General features: G+C 47.0%; 1 protein-coding gene across 1 annotated transcript in view; it reads left to right on the top strand.

Annotated features, from left to right (window-relative positions):
- The first annotated feature begins 1,252 nt into the window (after positions 1-1,252).
- LOC119414948 (XK-related protein 4) overlaps positions 1,253-17,633 on the top strand; it is a 23,224-nt gene continuing 6,843 nt past the window's right edge. Inside the window, exon 1 of the mRNA XM_037682066.1 lies at positions 1,253-2,254. Within this exon, the coding sequence (XP_037537994.1) occupies positions 1,605-2,254 (650 nt within the window). The 5' untranslated portion in view covers positions 1,253-1,604. The remainder of the gene's footprint in view (positions 2,255-17,633) is intronic.

Genomic DNA, 17,633 nt, shown 5'->3' with positions numbered 1-17,633 from the left:
ACTTTACTACAAAAGTCAATGTCAGGACCTTCATTTTATTTTATAGATATACTTTTTTATATTTTTATACCGCTATACTACAACTTAGGACAGTATCATACTTTTATTATTTCATTTTATGCTTATGCTTATTAAATGTTTTAATATTAAATGGTTATTGTTGCACCAGGGGTCTGAGAGTAATGTAATTTCAATTCTGTGTATGTCCTGTACATATTGCAGTTTTGACAATAAAGTTGACTTTGAACTCCATGTGTATGAAGAAGATTCATTATTTATATTTCCTAACTGGAATATATCAATTAAGTATGATTTAAACCATTTTAGAGCTGTTCCTGTAATCCCAATATCATATTCAAACCTCTGTAGTGATATATTGTGATCAACTGTATCAAATGCAGCAATGAGGTCTAACAGGACCAGTATAGACACAAGTCCATTGTCTGAGACCATGAGAATATCATTAGTGATTTTTTACTAGTGCTGTTTCTGTGCTATGATGAGCTCTAAACCCTGACTGAAACTCTTCAAACAGATTATTTCTTTGTAGATGTTCACGCAACTGACCTGCAATTATTTTCTCTAGAATTTTTTTGATGAAAGTTAGATTAGATATAGGTCTATAATTGGCCAGAATTTCTGAATCAAGATCAGACTTTTTAAGTTAAGGTTTAATTACAGAAACCTTAAAGTGCTGTGGTATGTAACCATTCATTAAAGACAAATTAAGTATATCCAAAATGTGGACATCATTTAGGGGAAACACCTCTTTAAACAGTCTGGTTGGGATGGGATCCAGCAGACATGTGGATGGTTTGGATGAAGCTATTCTTTTTTGACAATTCAGAGAGTTCAACAGGACAAAAACTGTCCAAAGACAAATCAGGTTCTAGTAATATTTCTAAAGTTGCATCATCTGACAGGGAATCGGGGTAGTATATAGCCTACCCTGATGGGTTCTGTTAAGATTTTGGGACACCTGACAGCATTTTATGTTTTTTGTGGAAAAATAGTCAATGCCTGTTTAGTTTATTTGTGCGTGATTTATTTTGTGTGGTGGTGTGTGTGTGTGTGTGTGGGGGGGGGGGGGGGGGGGTGTATTCTTTTTTGTTTACCTTTTTGTTTGTACAAAAAAAAAAATCCTAAATCAATAAAAAGACTGATTAAAAGAAAGGAAAACCTGCAACCATTAACCCATAAAAGCCTTCAGAGAGGTGGGAGCTGGGTGGGGGCGTGAGGAGACAGCGATGATGTCATGGTTTGTAACCGCTGCCATGGTGGATTCAGATGCTTGTAGCCTTCCTCCGTTCTGTCGGTCCCAGTTTGCATCCAGATCCTGCTCTGCATCTGGACTCTGTAAGGAAAGGTGATTGGATCGGACCAAGGTCAGGACCAGGTTGGCGCAAACCCCCATCCGGACATGAGCTTCAGTGAATGCTGAAATGGACCCAGAAACTGGAACTGGTCCGAGGCTCCGGTCGGCCCTGGTTTTTGTCTCCATCGTGTGTTCCGAGCAGACTGGGGTATGGAGGAGCTAATCCGGTCCGGGAGGCAGGACTAGCGGCCGACAGGGTAATTCATCAGGTTCCGTCCCGGTTCTGACCATGGCAGCCAAATCCGACGGGGTCCTGAAGATGACGAGGAGCGACGTGGCCTTCACCCTTCTGCAAAACTCAGAGCACTCCGGCTCGGTGCAGGGGCTCCACCCAGGGGGAGCGGCGGACTCCGGGGGTACCGGGGACGGGGACCTGGTGAACGGAGAGTCGCGGTGCTGCGTCGGCCCCGCCTCGCGGTGCCTCCGCCCGGGCCAGCTGCTTCAGCAGTTCTCGGTGTGGGACTCTCTGTGGGTCGTGGCCGCAGTGGCCGTGTACCTGGCTGATGTTGGAACCGACGTGTGGCTGTCCGTGGACTACTTCCTGCAGCGGGACTACTGGTGGTTCGGCCTGACGCTCTTCTTCGTGGTGCTGGGCTCGTTCTCGGTGCAGCTCTTCAGCTTCAGGTGGTTCGTGCATGACTTCGGTACCGAGGACAGCGCCGAGTCCGCCGTGGACTGCTCCCATGTGGACGGGAACAAGCTGCTCTCCGGCTCGGCCTCTCACGGGGACGTTACGGCTCCTCAGCAGCCGGCCACTCCGCAGAGGCAGGCCTCCACCGCCAGCAAAAACACCACCAACAAACCATCCGTCTACTACTCCTTTTGCATCTGGTTCGGCCAGTCCGTCATCCACATCCTGCAGCTGGGTCAGATATGGAGGTAAGATGGAACCGATAGGCCTTTCTGAAAGACACTAAAGCACGGTGCTGTATGTTGGTTTGCTACATGGGTGGGGGTGGGGGGCTTCTGGTAGTTCCACAGTCCATCCCATTGTAGGTTGGATCCATCACATCTCATCAACATGTGCTTTTTATATGTTTATGTTGTTCCAGGGGCAATTCTAGAAACTGCTCTTTAGGGGCGCTTAGCCCCCAGTGTTGACAATGACTTTTAGCTTTAACCCCGCAGTGGCCATTGACATGAGAAGCATTTTTTTTAAAGTGGGGGTGTCATTCCCCAATCTGTTACAGAACCCTATTCGTAGCGTAGCTCATTTGCGCATGTGCTAAAAGGAATACTTCCGGGTGGCAGGGATCGCCGTTGAATATGCAAGATTAAAGAAAATGTACTAGTATAATTCCGTTTATGAATAAGAACTGTCCTAATTTACTTAGAAAAGTATGTGCTCTATCTCTGCCGATTTTCATGTTGCTAATTTACGCCACTCGTATTTCTGTCATTGACGTATTTCAGAGTCAGAGAGTCAGAGATTCTTTATTGTTGTTCGCACCACGTGAAATTATGTACACAGGGTCCCAGTTACATCCAATAATAAAATGTATAAGAAAAACAATAATAACATCTAAGAAATGATCTAAGAAAAACATCAACTAAAAATACACTAAGCACTAATGGCATCAAAACATTACGTCGAGCAGCGGCACGAACATGAGCATGAGTCTGTGTGAGCAGATGAGCATGCATAAACACATCAACATGAAACAGATCAGCAGCAACATGATGTGATTTTTCACAGTGATTATTCTGGTTAGATATTCATGAGTCTAACAGCCTCAGGGTAGAAGCTGTTCCTCATTCTAGTGGTTCTACGCTCATTGTGAGGACACAGATTGTAGTGTAAAGTGCATTGAGTATCTTGAAATAAGATAGAAAGGTGCTATATATGTACAGTCCATTCAATGCTCCTTAACCTCCTTCCTGAGTGGAGCGGGGGAAAAAGTGTGTGTGCTGGGCGAGTGTGGACTTTCATGATGCAGGTGGCCCTCTTCCTGCATCTGGAGGTGTAAATGTCTGTGATGGTGGGGAGGCTGACTTCAACAGACTTCTGTGCAGCCTTCACCACTCTCTGCAAAGCTTTTTTTCTGCAGCTGTGCAGCCTCCATGCCACACGTTGATGCTGGAGCATAAGATGCTCTCCACTGCACACCTGTAGAAGGAGGTGAGGACTGAACTTCCCAGTCCAGCTCGTCTTAGCCGCCTGAGGAAGTAGAGTCTCTGATGAGCTTTCTTGATCAGGCTGGTAGTGTTGTTGCCCCAGCTGAGGTTGTCATTCATGTGTACACCCAAGTAATTGTAGCTGGAAACCACTTCCACTGCAGATCCTCTTATGTTCAGGGGGGTGTAGGTGTGTTTGTTCCTTCTGAAGTCCACGATCATCTCCTTTGCCTTCTTCACATTGATGTGAAGGTTATTTTCTTTGCACCTGCTCTCCAGGTGTTCCACCTCCTGCCTGTAGCTGGACTCATCATTGTTTGTGATGCATCCCACCACCACTGTATCATATGCAAACTTTACAATATGACAGCCTGGATGGTTATGTGCACAATCATACATGTGCAGAGTAAACAGCAGAGGGCTCAACTCACATCCTTGAGGAGAGCCAGTGCTGAGGGTTATGGTGGAGGAGGAGAAGTTGTGGATCCTCACTGACTGTGGTTTGTTAAGAAGTCTAGGACCCAGTTACAAATGGCGGGGCTTAGTCCTAGTGTGAATAGTTTGTCCATCAGGGTTTGGCGGATCATGGTGTTGAAGGCAGACGTGATGTCCACAAAGAGCATACAGACGTAAGAGTCTTTCTGCTCCAGGTGGTTGAGCGCAGTTTGGACCACAGAGGAGATGGCATCCTCTGTTGATTGGATCTCGTGGTACAAATTTAGTTTAGTTTTCATTTACATCATGGTTAAAATGATATGCAGCTTCACCACAGAGTGGTGCTGTTTCACCATGGAAATAATTCATTCTGTATCTTGCAGGGTTTTTTTCATTCAGCCCAGTCTGGGGGTCAGGTCTAATGCGTCGCTTATCATCTTAACCAATGATTTGTAACGGCTATACGAGTGGCATAAATTAGCTACATGATGATTGGTGGAAATAGAGCACGTACTTTTCTATGTAAATTAAGACCGTTTTTATTCATAAACAACAGAAATCTGTGCGATCTGTACATTCTGTAACAGATTGGGGAATGACAGGGGGTACACATTGATGTGGGGTCTGGGGCTTCTCCCCCAGAAAATTTTGAATAAGGTAAATGCCATTTCCTGCATTCTGGTATATTTTAATGGGTTTTTAAACATCTGTCTATCTTTTAAACACCTATCTACTCCTGGGAGGAGTTCTGCCCGGCATTCAGGCGGTTCTACAGCCCGGGGGAACCGAGAGACCAGCCGAGTCTGGGTGGACGGATCGGACGGCATTTGTAGCCAGTTTCTTAGGATCCACTGTGGGATGGACCTTTACAAGAGATCCTTCCTGCCTAATAATAATAATAATAATAATAATAATGAATTTAATTTGTAACGCACTTTTCATTAACAAAAATCTTAAAGTGCTACAGAGTGCAACTAAAATCAATGATAAAATCAACTAAAATCAGAGATAAAATCAACTAAAATCTGTGATAAAATCAACTAAAATCAACTAAAATCAATGATAAAATCAACTAAAATCAATGATACAATCATGTGGAGGCAGAATAGGCTTGCTTAAAAAGAAAATTCTTTAAGCCTTTTTTAAAGTCAGTCAATGATTGTGGAGCTCTCAGATAGTCAGGGAGGGAGTTCCAGAGGAGGGGGGCAGCCACACAGAATGCCCGATCTCCTATGGTTCTTAATTTAGTTCGTGGAAGGTGGAGGAGATTACTGTTCTGTGTATCTTGGGGTCTTGTTCACGAATGAGGGAAAAAAGGAGCGTGAGATCAATAGGCGGATAGGTGCAGCGTCAGCAGTGAAGCAGGCGCTGTACAGGTCTGTCGTGGTGAAGAGAGAGCTGAGTCAAAAGACGAAGCTCTCAATTTACCAATCGATCTACGTTCCTACCCTCATCTATGGTCACAAGCTTTGGGTTGTGACCGAAAGAATGAAATCTCGGATACAAGCGGCCGAAATGAGTTTTCTCCGCAGGGTGTCTGGGCTCTCCCTTAGAGATAGGGTGAAAAGCTCGATCATCCGGGAGAGACTCAGAATAGAGCCGCTGCTTCTCCACGTCGAGAGGAGCCAGTTGAGGTGGCTTGGGCATCTGTTTAGGATGCCTTCTGGACGCCTCCCTGGTGAGGTGTTCCGGACACGTCCCACCGGAAGGAGGCCCAGAGGAAGACCCAGGACATGCTGGAGGGGCTATGTTTCTCAGCTGGCCTGGGAACGCCTCGGGATTCCCCCGGAAGAGCTGGCCCAAGTGGCTGGGGAGAGGGAAGTCTGGGCCTCCCTACTTAGGCTGCTACCCCCACGACCCGACCCCGGATAAGCGGAAGAAAATGGATGGATGGATGGATATTTAAATCTCGAAGAATAATATTTTTCACAGGAGATGCGCAGAAAAAAGTGAGAAGGTCATGCATCTCTGAGTTAAATGAAACATGTGGTTTGGGAGGCCGATAAATCAATATAACATTCATCAGGAGGGGGGCTTTGAGGTTGAAGGCCAAACATTCAAAAGACAAAAAGTCCTGAGAAGCTAAATGTGATAATTTTAAATTACTGCGGTAAATTATAGCCAGACCACCACCACGGCCAGTGCAGCGGGCTTTCTGCAGGTAACAGTATCCAGAGGGACAGGCTTCATTCAGAGAACTGTACACATCTGGTTGATGCCATGTTTCAGTAAGGCACATGAGGTCCAAATTCTTCTCCAGAATATGATCATGAATAAGACATGATTTATTGGACAGTGATTGAGCATTGAAAAGTTCTATTTTAATACTGGTTGGAGTAGAAGCCTTTAGAAGAGGTTCAAGCAGCCTGAAGTCCACTCCACGTTTTCCTTGCCACTTCGTGCGCTGTGTTCTTTCAGTAATATCAGGGACTACAGAGGCAGCGTTCTGATACCATACCATACTACTTTATTTATAAAGCACTTAAAACAGCAACAAGGCCAACCAAAATGCTGTACAGACAAAACAACAGGTAACACACAAAGCAAAATACAAAATGAGGTAAATCAGAATATAGACAAAAAACGATGCAGATAATGACGACAAACCAGTGTGGAGCATACAGGATCAAAACACAGATCATCTTGTGTTGAAAGCTATTGAATAGTAGTGAGTTTTTAAACGGGACTTGAAAACCGAGAGGGAGGGGGCCTGTCTGACAAGCAGAGGTAACTCGTTCCAGAGTCTTGGTCCTGCTACAGAGAAGGCCCTGTCACCTCTGCACTTAAGACGAGTTCCTGGAACTGTGAGGAGCAACTGGTCCGCTGACCTCAGGGAGCGTGGTGGGACATACGGTTGTAGCAAATCAGAGAGATGGGGGGGGGGGGGGGGCAGTGATTTGTAGACATACATGAGTATTTTGAACTGGATTCAAAGGTGAACCGGTAACCAGTGCAGTGAGGCCAAAACTGGTGTAATGTGCTCTCTTTTGCCTGTACTGGTTAAAAATTGGGCTGCTGCATTCTGGACCAGTTGTAGTCGTGCAATGGAGGTCTGACTGATACCAAACAGGAGTGAATTGCAGTAATCAAGCCTAGATGTAATGAATGCATGTATTACTGGCTCCAGGTTCTTTTTGGACAATATGGGTTTCAGTTTAGACAGCCGCCTCAGTTGGAAGAAGCATGATTTAACGATCATGTTTACATGATTGTTAAGCTTCAGGGAAGGGTCCATTATCACGCCCAGATTAGTGACTCTTTGTTATTCTGACAGGGTTAGAGCGGAAAGGTCGATGCAGTGGTTTGTGATCGTGTCGTTGGGAGGGAACAACATGACTTCAGACTTCTTTTCATTGAAACTTAAGAAATTTAAAGCCATCCAGTCCCTGATGTCAGCCAGGCAGTTGAGCAGCGGTTGAATAGAGCATGTACCATTGTGTCTTAGGGGGAAGTAAATTTGACAGTCATCGGCATAGAAGTGGAAGGGGATGTTGTGTTTCCGGAAAATAGCACCAAACGGCAGCAGGTATAAAGAGAATAGGAGGGGACCCAGTATGGACCCCTGCGGAACCCCCCATTTAAGCTCTGCCTCTGCGGAAGACCTTCAGCAGGGCAGTTTCAGTGCTGTGGAGAGGTTTAAAGCCAGATTGGAAAAGCTCTAAGATGGCGTGATCCTCCAGGAAGCACTTCAACTGGGACTCGACTAATTTCTCCAGTACATTAGAAACAAATGGGAGTTTGGAGACAGGCCGGAAGTTGGAAATGACTGAGGGGTCAAGGTTTGGCTTTTTCATGAGAGGCTGGACAGCAGCATGTTTAAAGAATTTTGGCACCACACCAGTGGATAAACTACTGTTTACTATGGCAAGAATGGACGGACCTAGAGTAGGAAAAACCTCCTTTAGTAGTCGAGAGGGGACCACATCAAAGGGGGAACCAGAAGGTTTCAAGCTGCACATGACCTGCTCTAGAGAAAATAGAGTGATGTGTTCAAAATTGTCAAATGGAGCTACAGATTGAGGTGGGATGGATGGGTCATGAGTTGGAGGGGAAATGAGAGCCCTGGTGGTTGCAATTTTTTTGACAAAGAAATGTAAGAAGTTGTCGCACAGCTCAGTCGAGGCTTCCAGAGGTGATGATTCAGTGAGATGGAGAACAGAGTTTAGGGTGGAGAAGAGGACACGCGGGTTGTGAGAGTTTGAGGTAATTATATCAGAGAAGAATTTTGATTTAGCAGCTTTTACTGTTTTCTGATAACAGCGCCAACTCTCTTTAAGTATCTGGAAAGAGACCTGCAGCTTGTCTTTCCTCCACTTTCGTTCCGCCCTCCTACATTGCTACCTAACGGCCTTGGTGACATCACTCAGCCAAGGTTCTGCTCTGAGTTTTGATTTTTTTGGTTTTAACAGGTGCAACATGATCCAGAGTCTTTAAGCAGACAGAGTTGAACTGGGATGTCAGCTCCTCAGTGGTGGTGAGAAACACTGGGGGCTGAATGATCATTTCAGAGTTGTAAACGTCTGTGAAACGTGCGGCAGTGAAGTGGTTAATGGTCCGAGTGCGACGTGGAGGAATGCACGACTTAGGAGTTAGATGGGGGAGGGTGAACTCAAACCGGACTGGCATGTGGTCTGAAAAAACATTATCACCAATAACAAGATTATTAACAGTCATATCATGAGTTTTAGGTCCAGTGTATGTCCACGCTCTTGGGTGGGACCGTTTACATGCTGAGTTAAATTAAATGAGTCCAATAAATCTAAAAAGTCCTTAACCAAGGGCTTCTCAGGACAGCACACGTGCAAATTAAAGTCACTAATAATGAAAAGATGCTCATATTTTGGTGTGATTTCAGCCAAGAAGTCAGAAAACTGAGAAAACTCTGTCTTTCATTGGTGGGATGAAATATGCTAATTTTTTGAGACAGGCATTTTGGGTTTTCATGAGCTGTATGCCATAATAATCAATATTAAAACAGTTAAAGACCTGAAATATTTCAGTTGGTGTGCAATGAATCTGAAATATATGAAAGTTTCATTTTTATCATTACATTATGGAAAATAATGACCTTTATCACTATATGCTAATTTTTTGAGAAGGACCTGTACATCATGGAAAATAATGACCTTTATCACAATATGCTAATTTTTTGAGAAGGACCTGTATGTACAAACAAGAAATGAAAAGTTTTTGATGTATCTTCAACTCATGAATACTTCAGCAAGACATTTACAGTTTATTTTCTAGGGACAATATAGTCACAAATGTTTAACGCTGCACACACAGTTACAATGTCATCTAATAGATAGATTTCAATTCAATTCAATTTCATCCATCCATCCATCCATTCATTTTCTTCCGCTTATCCAGGGTCGGGTCGCGGGGGTAGCAGCCTAAGTAAGAAGGCCCAGACTGCCCTCTCCCTAGCCACTTGGGCCAGCTCTTCCAGGGGAATCCCAAGGCGTTCCCAGGCCAGCCGAGAAACATAGTCCCTCCAGCGTGTCCTGGGTCTTCCTCTGGGTCTCCTCTCGGTGGGACGTGTCCGGAACACCTCACCAGGGAGGCGTCCAGAAGGCATCCTAAACAGATGCTCAAGCCACCTCAACTGGCTCCTCTCGACGTGGAGAAGCAGCGGCTCTACTCCGAGTCCCTCCCGGATGATCGAGCTTCTCACCCTATCTCTAAGGGAGAGCTCAGACACCCTGCGGAGAAAACTCATTTCGGCCGCTTGTATCCGAGATCTCATTCTTTCGGTCACAACCCAAAGCTCGTGACCATAGATGAGGGTAGGAACGTAGATCGATCGGTAAATTGAGAGCTTCGTCTTTTGACTCAGCTCTCTCTTCACCACGACAGACCTGTACAGCGCCTGCTTCACTGCAGACGCTGCACCTATCCGCCTATCGATCTCACGCTCCATTTTTCCCTAATTCGTGAACAAGACCCCAAGATACTTAAACTCCTCCACTTGGGGTAGGACCTCCTCCCTGACCCGGAGAGGGCACTCTACCCTTTTCCGGCTCAAGACCATGGCCTCGGATTTGGAGGAACTGATCTTCATCCCGGCCTCGTCGCATTTGGCTGCGAACCACTCCAGCGAAAGCTGTAGATCATGATCTGATGAAGCCAATAAGACCACATCATCTGCAAAAAGCAGAGACGCAATCCTAAGGCCACCAAAACAGATCCCCTCAACACCTTTGCTGCGCCTAGAAATTCTGTCTATAAAAGTTATGAACAGAATCGGTGACAAAGGACAACCTTGGTGGAGTCCAACTCTCACCGGGAACAAGCCCGACTTACTGCCCGGCAATGCAGACCAGGCTCTGACACAGGTCATACAGGGACCTAACAGCCCGTATCAAAGGGCCCGGTACCCCATACTCCCAGAGTACCCCCCACAGGGTTCCTCGAAGGACGCGGTTGAACGCCTTCTCCAAGTCCACAAAGCACATGTAGACCAGTTGGGCAAACTCCCATGCACCCTCCAGGACCCTGCTGAGAGTGTAGAGCTGGTCCAGCGTTCCACGGCCAGGACGAAAACCGCACTGCTCCTCCTGAATCTGAGGTTCAACTATCCAACGGACCCTCCTCTCCAGAACCCCCGAGTAGACCTTACCAGGGAGGCTTAAGAGCGTGATTCCCCTGTAGTTGGAACACACTCTACGGTCCCACTTTTTGAATAGGGGGACCACCACCCCGGTCTGCCAATCCAGGGGAACTTCCCCCGATGTCCACGCAATATTGCAGAGTCGCGTAAGCCAGCACAACCCTACATCATCCAGAGCCTTAAGGAACTCCGGGCGAATTTCATCCACCCCTGGGGCCCTGCCACCGAGGAGATTTTAAACCACCTCGGTGACCTCAGCACCAGAGATTGGAGGGCCCGACCCAGAGTCCCCAGGCTCCGCTTCCTCAATGGAAGACGTGCCGGTGGGATTGAGGAAGTCTTCAAAGTGTTTCACCCACCGACCCACAACATCCCGAGTTGAGGTCAGCAGCACACCACTCCCACTATAAACAGTATTGGTGGCGTACCGCCCCCCCCCCCCCCCCCCCCGAGATGCCGGATGGTGGACCAGAATCGCCTCAAAGCCATGTGGAAGTCATTCTCCATGGCCTCTCTGAGCTCCTCCCATGCCCGAGTTTTTGCCTCAGCGACCACCTCGCTTGGACTGCCGGTACCCATCAGCTGCTTCCGGGGTCCCACAGGCCAAAAAGGCCCGATAGGACTCCTTCTTCAGCCTGACAGCATCCCTCACCGACGGTGTCCACCATCGGGTTCGAGGGTTGCCGCCGCGACAGGCATGACAACCTTGTGGCCGCAGCTCCGGTAAGCCGCCTCGACAATAGAGGCACGAAACATGATCCACTCGGACTCAATGGCCCCCACCTCCCTCGGAACATGTTCAAAGTTCTCCCGGAGGTGGGAGTTAAAACTCCGTCTCACAGGAGACTCTGCCAGACGTTCCCAGCAAACCCTCACAATACGTTTGGGTCTGCCAGGCCTGACCGGCATCCTCCCCCACCATCGGAGCCAACTCACCACCAGGTAGTGATCAGTGGACAGCTCTGCCCCTCTCTTCACCCAAGTGTCCAAGACATGTGGCCGCAGATCAGATGAGACGATGACAAAGTCGATCATCGAACTGTGGCCTAGGGTGTCCTGGTGCCAAGAGCACATATGGACACCCTTATGCCTGAACAAGGTGTTTGTTATTGACAATCCATGACGAGCACAGAAGTCCAACAACAGAACACCACTCTGGTTCAGATCAGGGGGGCTGTTCCTCCCAACCACACCCCTCCAGGTCTCACTGTCATTGCCAACATGAGCATTGAAGTCCCCCAGCAGAACAAGGGAGTCCCCAGGAGGTCCACTTTCCAGTACCCCCTCCAAGGACTCCAGAAAGGGTGGATAATCCGAACTGCCGTTTGGTGCATAAGTCAGAACCTGTCCCCCCACACGTAGGCGGAGGGAGGCCACCCTCTCATTCACCAGGGTGAACCCCAACACACAGGCACCAAGTTGGGGGGCAATAAGTATGCCCACTCCTGCTCTGCGCCTCTCACCAGGGGCAACTCCAGAGTGGAAGAGTATCCAGCCCCTCTCAAGGAAACTGGTTCCAGGGCCAGAGCCATGCGTAGAGGTGAGTCCGACTATTTCTAGCCGGAACCTCTCAGCCTCACACACCAGCTCAGGCTCCTTCCCCACCAGTGAGGTGACATTCCACGTCCCAATAGCCAGCTTCTGTAGCCGAGGATCAGACCGCCAGGGTCCCTGCCCTCTGCCACCACCCATCCCACAATGCACCCGACCCCTTTGGCCCCTCCCACAGGTGGTGAGCCCATGGGAAGGGGGACCCACGTCTCCTCTTCGGGCTGTGCCCGGCCGAGCTCCATGGGTAAAAGCCCGGACACCAGGCGCACGCCCACGTGCCCCACCTCCAGGCCTGGCTCCAGAGTGGGTCCCCGGTGACCCACGTCCGGGCAAGGGAACATTAGGTCCGTTTATTTTTCTCATCGTTGGGGTTTTTGGGCTGCACTTTGTCTGGTCCCTCACCTAGGACCTGTCTGCCATGGGTGACCCTACTAGGGGTGTAAAGCCCCTGACAGCATAGCTCCTAGGATCATTGGGACACTCAAACCCCTCCACCACGGTAAGGTAGCAGCCCAGGGAGGGGCAACTCAATTTCAATTCAGTTTATTTATAAAGCACCAAATCACAACAAAGTTGTCTCAGGGCACTTTACAGAAACATTCATATACATAAAAGCCAATTAGTAAAGTTCTCTATCTAAGGAATCCAGCAGACAAGTTGAATCTTGGCTTCGTTGCAGTCTCCCATCCTGAGCAAGCACAGTGGCAACAGTGGAAAGGAAAAACTCCCTTTTTAAAAGGAAGAAACCTCCAGTAGAACCAGGCTCAGGACAAGCGGCCATCTGCTTTGACTGGCTGGTTGAGAGGACAGGAAGGAGAGACAGACGAGCACAGAATGGTAGGTCCAGGTATGGGTCCAGGTGTATCTGAAAGACAAAAAAACACATGTTAAGGATAGAAAAAATAATTACAAATACAAAACAGGTTGAGCAGAGTAAGTAAAGACAGTAGCAGAGTGAAAATTGTGGTCAGTTTGTCCTCCAGCAGTCTAAGCCTATAGCAGCATAACTAAGGGACAGCTCAGGAAACTCAAGCCGACCCCAACTATAGGATTTAGCAAAAAGGAAAGTCTTAAGCCTAGTTTTAAAACTGGATAATGTGTCAGCCTCACGGACAGAGATTGGAAGTTGGTTTCACAAGAGAGGAGCCTGATAAACGAAAGATCTGCCTCCCATTCTGTTTTTGTAAATTCTAGGAACCACACGTAAACCTGTAGTCTGAGAGCGAAGTACTCTGTTAGGAAAATATGGAACAATAAGATCTGTAATATAAGATGGAGCCAGGTTGTTGAGAGCTTTGTAGGTTAGAAGTAAGATTTTGAATTCTATTCTGGATTTGACAGGGAGCCAATGGAGAGAAAATAAAACTGGAGAAATATGATCTCTCCTACTAACTCCGGTTAAGACTCTGGCAGCAGCATTTTGGATCAACTGAAGACGTTTTAAAGATGTATTTGGACATCCAGATAATAAACCATTGCAATAGTCCAGTCTAGATGTGACAAATGCATGGACCAGTTTTCTACATCATTTTTAGATAAGATGTTTCTAATTTTAGCAATGTTACGCCGGTGGAAGAAGGCGGTTCTAGTAACGTTTTTAATGTGGGGGATAAAGGACATGTCCTGATCAAAAATAACAACAAGATTTTTAACATAGATTAGAGGTTTCAAAGTCTGAGACATAACAGGGAGACAACTTCTCAAACTTTTGGAAATGTCACATTCAGTAACATTAAATCTGAACGTAATATCCTTATTGGTGAGCCCTAAACGCAGTTTTCATGAGGATGGCCAATATGGCCCATTGTTTGGACATCTGCTGGGGGTTTCATCCCTTCTTCTTTTTCTCTTGTAGCTGAGACATACAGAAGAGAGCAATTAGATACAGCAATAAAGCAGTCACTTCACTTTGTTAAACACAGGTTTATTACAGCCTCAGTTCATGTCAGTAATCCCTCTATTTACCGCTCCAATTTTCCATCACTGTCTTTGCCGGACTTTGTAGAGTAGAAGAAGATGGACGTGACAAAGTCAGGACTGTCGATGTCTTCAGAGGCCACTCCTGTACAAATAAAGTGTATTCCAGTGACTGACGTTAATGAAAACAGCACACGGTTGGCCAGTGCTAATTGGCATTGCATGTGTTATCCTACAACTTTACAACAGTAACAAGTTTCTGGGTGTCATCATTCATGAAAAACTGACATGGAAACCTCACATAAATTATTTAAGAACAAAAATATCTAAATCTATTGCAGTACTGTACAAAGTAAGGGAGTTACCCAATGATAAAACACTGTTTATGTTGTATAATGCAATAATTGTCACGCACTTAATTTACTGTATTGAAGTCTGGGGTAAAGCATGTAAAACAATTACAAATCCTATTTTTATTTTACAGAAAAGAGCTGTAAGAATTATCACTAGAAAATATTATAGACATCCATTAAATACAGTGTTTTATCAACTGAAGTTATTAAAATTCTATGACTTGGTTGATTATAATATTTTTCTGTTTATGTATAAGGCTTACAAAAACATACTGCCTTCAAATATCCAAGTAAATTTTGTTAAAAGGGAGAGTGGTTATTATCTTAAGGGGATAGAGATGTTTTAGAAGCCTTGGTTTCATACTAGTTTGAAGGAGCGGTCTACTATAATTAACATATACATATACAAATAACATATTCAAGAAAATGTTAAAAGTTAGTTTTCTGAAGGAATATGGTAAAGTGTAATGTGTATCTATACAAATTATTGTTTGAATTGATGTTGTTTTGATTTAGCTTTGTTTTTTGTAAATTACTTTTGTTTGTTTTTTTGTTTGTTCTTCCCATGGGCTCACCACCTGTGGCTCTGGCTCTGAAACCAGTTTCCTTGAAAGGGGTTGAACACTCTTCCACTTCGGAGTTGCCCCCGGTGAGAGGCGCCGAGCAGGAGTGGGCATACTTATTGCCCCCCATCTTGGTGCCTGTGTGGTGGGGTTCACCCCGGTGAATAAGAGGGTGGCCTCCCTCCACCTACGTGTGGGGGAACAGGTTCTGACTGTCGTTTGTGCTTATGCACCAAACGGCAGTTCAGATTATCCACCCTTTTTGGAGTCCTTGGAGGGGGTACTGGAAAGTGCATCTCATGGGGACTCCCTTGTTCTGCTGGGGGACTTCAATGCTCACGTGGGCAATGACAGTGAGACCTGGAGGGGTGTGGTTGGGAGGAACAGCCCCCCTGATCTGAACCCGAGTGGTGTTCTGTTGTTGGACTTCTGTGCTCGTCATGGATTGTCCATAACGAACACCATGTTCAAGCATAAGGGTGTCCATATGTGCTCTTGGCACCAGGACATCCTAGGCCACAGTTCGATGATCGACTTTGTCGTCGTCTCATCTGATCTGCGGCCACATGTCTTGGACACTCGGGTGAAGAGAGGGGCGGAGCTGTCACTCCGCTGATCACTACCTGGTGGTGAGATGGCTCCGATGGTGGGGGAGGATGCCGGTCAGACTTGGCAGACCCAAATGTATTGTGAGGGTTTGCTGGGAACGTCTGGCAGAGTCTCTTATATGGAGCTTTAACTCCCACCTCCGGGAGAACTTCGAACATGTTCCGGGGGAGGTGGGGGACATTAAGTCAGAGTGGGCCATGTTCCATGCCTCTATTGTCGAGGCGGCTTACCAGAACTTTCCAAGATGGCCGCGCTCAGAGCAGTTGCAGCTTCACAGGCTCCCGGTACCATCCCAGTTTTTAGAAGTTTTGATATTGACTCTGTGCCTGACTCAGCGCGATTTATGCGTGTGAACTATAGCCGAACCGAACTGATGAGAATAGGAGCGGATTTGCCACGAAATATAGCAGAAATCAGCAACAAACTCAAAGCTACGCTCGGCAGAATGCAGATCTTAAAGTCATCTACCTGGAAGCTGCAGCAGAGGCGTTCCAGCGGGCAGAAGAGGAAGCGCTGCTCCCGGCTTAAGAGGAGAGGATGCCGGGCGGGGGTTATGGTGAGGCTACGAGCTAACGCTAAAGCCGGTAAACTCCCCATGCCGTCTCTCTTTCTGTCGAATGTCCGCTCGTTGGACAACAAGGTGGATTTACTTCGTCTGAGAGCGGGCGCCTCAGAAGAGATGAAGAAGTGTGCAGTGCTTTGCCTCACGGAAACGTGGATTATAAGTGAAACGCCGGACTCAGTCTTCCAGCTGGATGACAGACATTTTTTCGAGCGGACCGCTGCAGCGAGCTAACAGGGAAATCACGGGGGGGCGGAGTGTGCATTTACGTGAGTAAAAGTTGGTTCACGAACTGTACTGTTGTAAATAGCTCGTGCTCGAAGGCTTTGGAGCAAATAACAGTGAAATGTCGGCCACATTATCTACCCCGAGAGTTCACAGTGACTTTTATCACAGTTGTTTACATTCCTCCGGACGCTAATGCTAATGAATCACTACAGGAGCTTCATGATATCATCAGCTCGCTGCAGAGCAAACACCCCGAGGCTCTTTACGTTGTAGCCAGAGACTTTAACCACGTGAATCTAAAGGACTGTCTCCCAAGCTTTAATCAGCATGTGACGATTCCGACACGTGGAGACCGCACGCTGGACCGTGTTTACACGAACGTAAAAGATGCATACAAAGCCGAACCCCGCCCCCACCTAGGACTGTCAGACCACATCTCAATCTTCCTGGCTCCTGCTTACATGCCCCCACTGAGACGCTCCAGACCGGTACAAAAGAAAGTTAAATGTTGGAGCCAGGACAGTGGCCCCATACTGAGAGATTGTTTTGATCGAACAGACTGGCAGGTTTTCAGAGAAGCTGCTGAAAATGGAGGTTTGCTTGATCTTGACCAATACACATCCTCAGTACTGGGTTACATTAGTGCATGTACTGACACAGTCTCCACTATCAGAAATGTTAAAAGCTACCCAAACAGAAAACCTTGGCTGAATGCAGAGGTGCGTACCCTGCTGGAAGCCAGGAACACTGCCTTCAGGTCTGGAAACTCAGAGGAGCTGAGTAGGACAAGAAAAGAGCTGGTTGCTGGTATTAAGAGGGCCAAGGCCACATATGCACAGAGGATCGAGGGTCAATTCATCTCACAAGACCCTTGGAGCATGTGGAGGGGCATTAAGTGCATAACAGATTATAAAGGAAGGAGCAAACAATGTCCCAAAGACCCATCTCTGCCTGATGCCCTCAACAAGTTCTATGCACGCTTTGAAGACCCGAACAGACCACCCAGCACCAGACTCACCTCGCCACCGGATGAAGAGCATCTCAGCGTGACCTCAGCAGAAGTAAGGAGTACCTTCAGGAGGATTAATCCGCACAAAGCAACTGGCCCAGACAACATCCCCGGAAAAGTGTTGAAGGAATGTGCTGATCAGCTCTGTGAGGTGCTGGCAGACATCTTTAACACCTCACTTACCCTGGAGACAGTTCCCACCTGCCTGAAGACTGCCACCATCATCCCAGTCCCAAAAAGCTCTACAGTGACTGGTCTGAATGACTATCGGCCAGTGGCCCTCACCCCGATAGTCGCTAAATGCTT

This window comes from Nematolebias whitei, chromosome 9 (assembly GCF_014905685.2).
Source record: "Nematolebias whitei isolate Nwh7 chromosome 9, NemWhi1, whole genome shotgun sequence".
NCBI classification, from domain to species: Eukaryota; Metazoa; Chordata; class Actinopteri; order Cyprinodontiformes; family Rivulidae; genus Nematolebias; species Nematolebias whitei.
Note: the sequence above shows the minus strand (reverse complement) of the source record. Positions and strands in the feature narration are given on the sequence as shown.